Source organism: Benincasa hispida, chromosome 8, assembly GCF_027475165.1.
Source record: "Benincasa hispida cultivar pf3 chromosome 8, pf3_genome.v1.1, whole genome shotgun sequence".
Lineage (NCBI taxonomy): Eukaryota > Viridiplantae > Streptophyta > Magnoliopsida > Cucurbitales > Cucurbitaceae > Benincasa > Benincasa hispida.
Window position 1 is genome coordinate 40524592 of NC_143485.1, and position 6771 is coordinate 40531362.

The window sequence follows — 6771 nt, forward strand, 5'->3', positions numbered from 1 at the left end:
ATAGAGTATTTAATACTAAAAAATAAAAATTAGTTACCTATTAAAATCGGACACTTTTTTTTATTAATAATCAATTATAAAAAATAAAAAATAAAAAAATAAAAAAAAAAAAAACCCTATAATTTTGAGACAAATTGAGAATTCTGTATATGTGAATTAATTGAAACTTATGTCATTTGTGAAATATTGGCTTTGAAGTAAGCTACCTCTTTAAATTTTCCCTTTTTTCATTCTTTTGTCCACATTCATAGGGAAGGAATCAAGGAAATGAAGGACCATTATCAAACTACGTCAATAAATAAATTTGACTTGCTTTAGAATCTTAATTGAGAGTTTAATTTGGTGAAAAATTTAGTCCCAAATTCAAACAACTTAACCGAGTAAAATCAAATTATGTACCCAATAAAAACACTCGGTACAATTCAAAACTAATAAATAAAGCTAACCAAACAGGTTTGAAATTCTTCCCTTCTTTTGTCATGCAGCCAATAAGACTCAGAAGAGTGAGAAATTGATTTTTTTTTTTTTTTTTTAAGGTAATTTGAACTTTGAATTTTTTTTTTTTTTTTTTGGAAGGTATTGTAATTAGAGTGTGGAGATGGGAAATCAAACCTCAAACAACGAGGTCGATAATACAAGCACTATGTCAGTTGAGCTACGCTCTTGTTGGCTTGAACTTTGAATCTTATGAAAAAGAGTAAATGTCTTATTAATGAAAGAGAGAGTATAATTTAAAAGATTTTCTTTACAAACAAAAAAATCACCAAGAGAGGATGTCAAAGCAGTAGAATGAAATAAATTCATAGATCAACAGTCCTAATCCATCAATTGATTGACATTGAGTGAGACAAAACATCCACAAACATTTGCATATTTGAAGGAGAAAAAATCAATCTAACACAAGAAAATTTCAAATGCTACCTCCATCAATTGTTTAACACGTTAACATACTTTTAAAAATACATATTTTTAACAATAGAGTGGGATTTATTGACATTAGTGTAGAGTCCACTAAGTAAAAATAAGACAAATTTCTAATGTAAACAAAGAGAGTATGGTACTACTTTAGTGCTAGAAATCTTCTCTTATAGTACAAATGTCAGACATTTCACCCCTCCGAAGAAAAAACAGAACAGAAATCCATAAGACGAAGGTACCAAATGCTTTTCAAATTTTACATCATCCACCAGAGGACATGAAGGAAAATTAAGAATATGGATCAGCTGAACTAATCGTCTAATCGACATCGAAGAAGCTCAAGGGGTAGATTTTCAATTGCAAGCTAGAGTAGAGAACAAAAGAACATGTTAGATTAGTTAAATAAGATAAAGTCCAAGCAATCCCAGAGAGATGCTCACCCATAGTCTTGGAGTTCTTGGATCAGTCTTAGGATGCAACTTTGATAGCTCTGACTCAAATGTTATAACGATGTAAACTTTGAATTCAATTGAAAATGGACTGTCATAAACAATTAGGACAAGTGAATAGCGGAATACAAATGCTAAATCAAAAATAAGAACGACAGAAAAGAAACGAATGCGTAATGCTAAATCAAAAATAAGAACGACAGAAAAGAAACGAATGGACACGCATCCGACCGAAAGACCGCACTACAACAAGAACTGATATCATAGAGAGAACTTTGAGGGGGAACAAGTTGTTTCCAATCATCAATGAAATTAATTTATTCGACACAATATTAGCATTCATTATAATCAAATGGAGAAGTGAAAATGCTGAACTAAACTCCGCATATAATACCAATGCTTTAAATATCCCCGTCCACCTGTTGAAGCCATCATGAAGAGATACATCTACTCCTTTATAAGTCAGAGGTTCAAATCTACCCTGAATTTATTGTTAAAAAAACAAACAAAAGAAAAGGTAGAAGAGTTATAGCATTTGCAACTCACCCAGCAAAGACTGTTGGGCAGGTCAAAAGGCGGGGGAGTATAACATAAATAGGTAGAGTAATCTTGCGACAGACATCTCCATCTGCTATCTAGTGATAAAATAAAAAATAAAATCAAAATTTTATACGAAATTTTGTTCAGGCAAAAACTAATACATGCTGAGAAGATGAGATGGCATATACTTGGGTAGTTTGGATCACAGAGGTTTCAGTTATGATTCTCTCTCCAAGAATAACAGATTCCACACGACACAAGTGAATGTCAATTGAATTAATGGGGACTGCAGATGTTTCAACTATTAATTCACCGGTGATGGGATCTGAAAGAGAGCACAGAGTTGACATTTTCCCAGTAACCCGAAAACCACCTATTAAGAAGTGCCTCCCATCAGCAAAAGGATACATACTGAAATACAAAAAACTAAAATAGAATATAAAAAACCAAGCAATACTTCTTCTATTGGCTTATATGCAGATATTCCTAAATGAAAATGAAATAAACTAAAATCACACCTGAATAAGATAAAGCATGGAAGAAATGGAACAATAATGATGAAAAAACCTGATTTTAATTCAGGAAGTAGTGGATGCCTTTGTGTATCCTGAGTGATGTAAAAGATAACCATCTCAGAGGACAGCGGCCGCTCAACAAAATCAGCTAGGAACAGAACAAAAGGAAAATTTATTTTCATATACTTGAGTTAAATTCATAATGTAGAAGGGTCAACTAAAGCATACCTGTATCACTTTCAACTATAAACTCGATCGTGGCAGATAATGACTTGTGTAGGTACCCTCTGCTTATATCTACAGTTACTAAATACTATCATATTATTCAGTAATTGACAAATATCAGGTTCGTGTTACGAGAAATCTCATTTCTTTTTGGAGTGGGTAGGTGAATAATAGTGAAAACCATGCCATTAGGCATTTACTCATAGTTTGAAGAGTCAAAAGCAAAGTAGAAAGATTCGCAACAATCACCTGAATGTTTATGTCAGTTCCATGAAAAGTCTCGTAAAATTTTCCCAAGATTTCATTTGGCTGTCTCAGGATTACGGAAAATGGAATCTGGCAAGATTTTGAGAGAATTTTTCAGTTAATCTTCTGAAACTGAAAGTGCAGGCAACATATAAGCGAAAAACTATTTGGCACAGTATGGACCATTTGTAAGAGTCTGTAATCCAGGGTCGAGAAGATACGCCGTGAGGGTACAAGTACAACCATACATGATACCAATAAACAAAACATCCAATTATGTAACATAGATTAATATTTGACCAAATTGAATTCAAAAATCTAAGTGAACAAACATCTAGAAAACATTTATTCATGTAAAAATTTAAAGATTCCATAGCTTTCTACGGCTAATTTACCTCGGTAGTACCTGAAGCAAGCTTTCCAGATGGTCTTACCTCAACGATCCTATTCCTATTATTATGAGGGCGAAGGGAACAAAATCAATTGAAGAGAAAAATAAAGTATAACCGTTCGATAAATAAAAGAATAAAATGATGCGATAACCATTTCCAATATAAATTTCAGGTAGGAGCACTAGTGGAAGCACTAAATTCCTTAATCCCTAACCATATCCTAGATGATTTCATATTGTATTCCTGATAGTGTCATCCGCAATTATGTAATCTATACAGAGATTACTATCATCTCCAACAGTTGGAAACGAATTTGCAATCAAATTCAAATATTATATGACCTGCACATAATAGTACACCTACAGAATCCAAATTTCACTTTAAAATCGTAAAGAAAGCCAACTCACACTATTGCAATAGGCTTGATGACCCCGTAAACCGACTCAATGACTCCCGCAGATCCTCCACGAACCTTTTTCCCCATAAAATGCATCCAACAGATGAAGGAGAATAGAGTTACGATTACAAGAAAAGCAATAATCCTCTATGACTCTGTCACTCAACAGGTGTTTGATAGCTCAGAAGATACTTGATACGAAAATCCTTTTCGAGAAATGAAAGAAACCACAAGATGATTATACCTGCAAATTGACGGATCCATTGAGAGCGAGGCGAATTCCACTATGGGAAATCGAGGAACGAGAATTGACGATGATATGGCCTTGAAGATGTTCCTGAACTTTGCAAAGAGCGATAATAATGGATTAATTGAATGATGATAAAGAGATTTGAAGGTTGAAAGAGAAGGCTTACAGAAGGCCGGTAGATACGATTAGTTCGAGAAAGCTTGAGCTCCACCGGCATTGCAACTGCAAAAGCTAATACGGGCAACACGAAGTGAAGACGATCGCATAAGGGAAAAAATATTATATGGGTTTGCAAGATGACCCTTTTACTTAACGTCAATTAGCTAGATGACCCTCCATTTATAATAATAATGAATTTGCAAGATGGCCCTAAGAGGGTTGCTTTTGAAACCACTCAAAAAAAAACAACATCTAGATTTTTAGATAAAATATCTTATTTAGGCCATATATTTAACAAAAAAAAAATATTTTTAAATTTGAATTTTTTTCAATAAAAGCTTTAGTATTATTTTTGGACAAATTTATCATTTTCTAATATTTTTATTCTTGATTTTTATATATATTTACCTATTTTTGAAACTTATTTAATGATGGAGAGAGAAATTGTACTTATTATAGACAAAGATGTATTTAATATGATTTTTTCATATTTTCAAATGGAAAGAGAAAATGCATTTATTTGTTGAGATTTTCTCTTTATTTAATTTAATTGGAGAGATAAAATGTATTTAATGAATTTTTTTTGTTGGCTTCATTTTTTTTTCGGATTCATGGCTATTTAAAATAGGGGCAATTGCAACTTTAATAAAAATAAATAAATGAAATGAAATTTTGGTGTATGTCCCTGGTTTATGGTTTTTTGCAAACATGGCAAATCTCACCCATACAACCATGATTCACTAACTTTCATCTGAAATTTGATTGTTATCTGATTGTTATCTGATTTTCATTTGATATTTATTGTTATATGTTTGTTATTTGATTACTATATGATATACTGATTGTCAATAATATTGATTGTTGTCTGATTACTGTTTGATTGTTATTTGTTATTGATTGTTATCTAATTGATATCTTATACTGATTTGTTATCTAATGGTTGTTTGATTACTATTTGATATTGAATGTTTTTTATTGTCAACGATACCAATTGCTATCTGATTATTGTCTAATTACCATCTAATACTGGTTGTCAATGATACAGATTGTTATATGATAATGGTTATCAATTTATCAATAATATTGACTGTTATCTGATTATTGTACATAGAAAACACCTTATTTGTTTTCTTTATTTGGTAAAAATATAAGTTCATAACCTAAAAGGAAAGTAATAGAGTTTAAAATGGATAAAGAAAAGTCAAGTAAGAGAGGAATATAATAAAAAATCAAATGCTATCTACAAAAATCGAAGATGCAAAAATCAAAGAAGTAGACATATGTTTAATTGAGGGCTCCAAGATAAAAATTTAAAATCAAACCTCCCTCTAACGTGATTTTAATTCTCAATATTGCCATATTGGAAAATTTGAAATTTTGATGACATGGTTGCTAAATCGTATATTTAATTTGATATCCATTACAATTTCCTTTAAAATATACCTCATAACATTTTTAGGTATTTGAAAATATTCTAACCAATATATGAAATAGAACATAGTATATAAATTAGAGATTGATTCAATGTTTGACATAAATCACCGTATAATCTAATATATAAAATATATCATGATATTTAAATAATATTGGCTTAATATTCAACATAAATCGTAGTATATATCATAAATTTTATTTACAGTATATATATCCATTTAAGTAATTAGAAATCTCAACACATCAAAATTTGTATATATCACAATACACATAAAATCTAAATAATAAAAAAAAAAAAAACTCTCAATTATTTTTTATATTCTAACAAATGCTTTGAAACATTGTCAATATACCTTAGAACATATACAAAATTAAGATCGATAGATATTACATTGTACAAAATTAAGAGTAAATATTGTTTAATCGAATTTTTTTATCAGTTATCGCACAGTATATATATCACATATTGACTTAATATTCAGCATAAATCACAGTATATACCAAATAAACAACGGTAATAAAATAGTATATAATTCACATATATCAAGTAAAGGAATGCATATTCCCTTGGGGGTTTATAACATATATATTTAGGGATAAAAAAAAATTCTCCTCGATTGTGGTGCGATAAATCTATATAGGTGGCACAAACAAAGTCCATTTTAATTTCTCCATCTTCATATGGGGGTTTATAACACATAAACCTCCATCTCCATCTCTCGTTCTTCTTTAGCCATAGCCACCACGGATATGTATAGGCGGCTAGATCTTGGTGCGCAACACAAACGAAGGGAGCAAACCGCGAATGGGAGAGAGAATCAACAAGAAGACAACTAGTGGCTCACCTGGCGACCAGCGATCGACAACCGGAAGTTGATGATGATGGAAAACTGTTGATGAATGAGGAGAATGGCCAATTCCGACAAGTGAATAACTGATGAATAAGGACGAACGGTGTACGACGGACTGGCAAACGACAACCAACGACGATGGTTGAATCCGATGGGCGAACGGCAGACTGGTGAATGGTGACGATGACAGCCGGATGAATCCAACGGGTGAATGACGGTAGTGGAGGGGTATAAAATCGCCATAAGGAGAAAAGAGAGGGGGGGAAGAAATAGGAAGTGGAGAAGTCAATGATTTTTCTTTTTTAAAAAAAAAAATAATTGGTGTGAAGCACTTAGCCTGTGCATGGAGGTGAGAGAATCATGATTATATATATATAGCCTATGCATGGAGACGA

General features: G+C 31.8%; 1 protein-coding gene across 1 annotated transcript; it reads right to left on the minus strand.

Moving 5' to 3' along the window:
• Positions 1-908: 908 nt before the first annotated feature.
• Positions 909-4251, minus strand: LOC120083868 (Vacuolar protein sorting-associated protein 26). Its single transcript, XM_039039769.2, has 11 exons — positions 4099-4251; positions 3927-4019; positions 3693-3757; positions 3289-3343; positions 2897-2983; positions 2651-2735; positions 2475-2570; positions 2096-2280; positions 1914-2002; positions 1359-1458; positions 909-1282 (listed from the first exon to the last, which is right to left on the minus strand). The coding sequence occupies exons 1-11, from the start codon at positions 4147-4149 to the stop codon at positions 1229-1231; spliced, it is 960 nt and encodes a 319-aa protein (XP_038895697.1). The 5' UTR covers positions 4150-4251; the 3' UTR covers positions 909-1228.
• Positions 4252-6771: the final 2520 nt, after the last annotated feature.

Coding starts and splice junctions, on each gene's coding strand:
- LOC120083868 (XM_039039769.2), bottom strand. CDS start 4,149: ATGCCGGTGGAGCTCAAGCTTTCTCGAACTAATCGTATCTACCGGCCT. Junction 3,758..3,926: donor ATGGATCCGTCAATTTGCAG/GTATAATCATCT, acceptor ATGGGGAAAAAG/GTTCGTGGAGGATCTGCGGG. Junction 2,281..2,474: donor ACTTCCTGAATTAAAATCAG/GTTTTTTCATCA, acceptor ACTTCTTAATAG/GTGGTTTTCGGGTTACTGGG.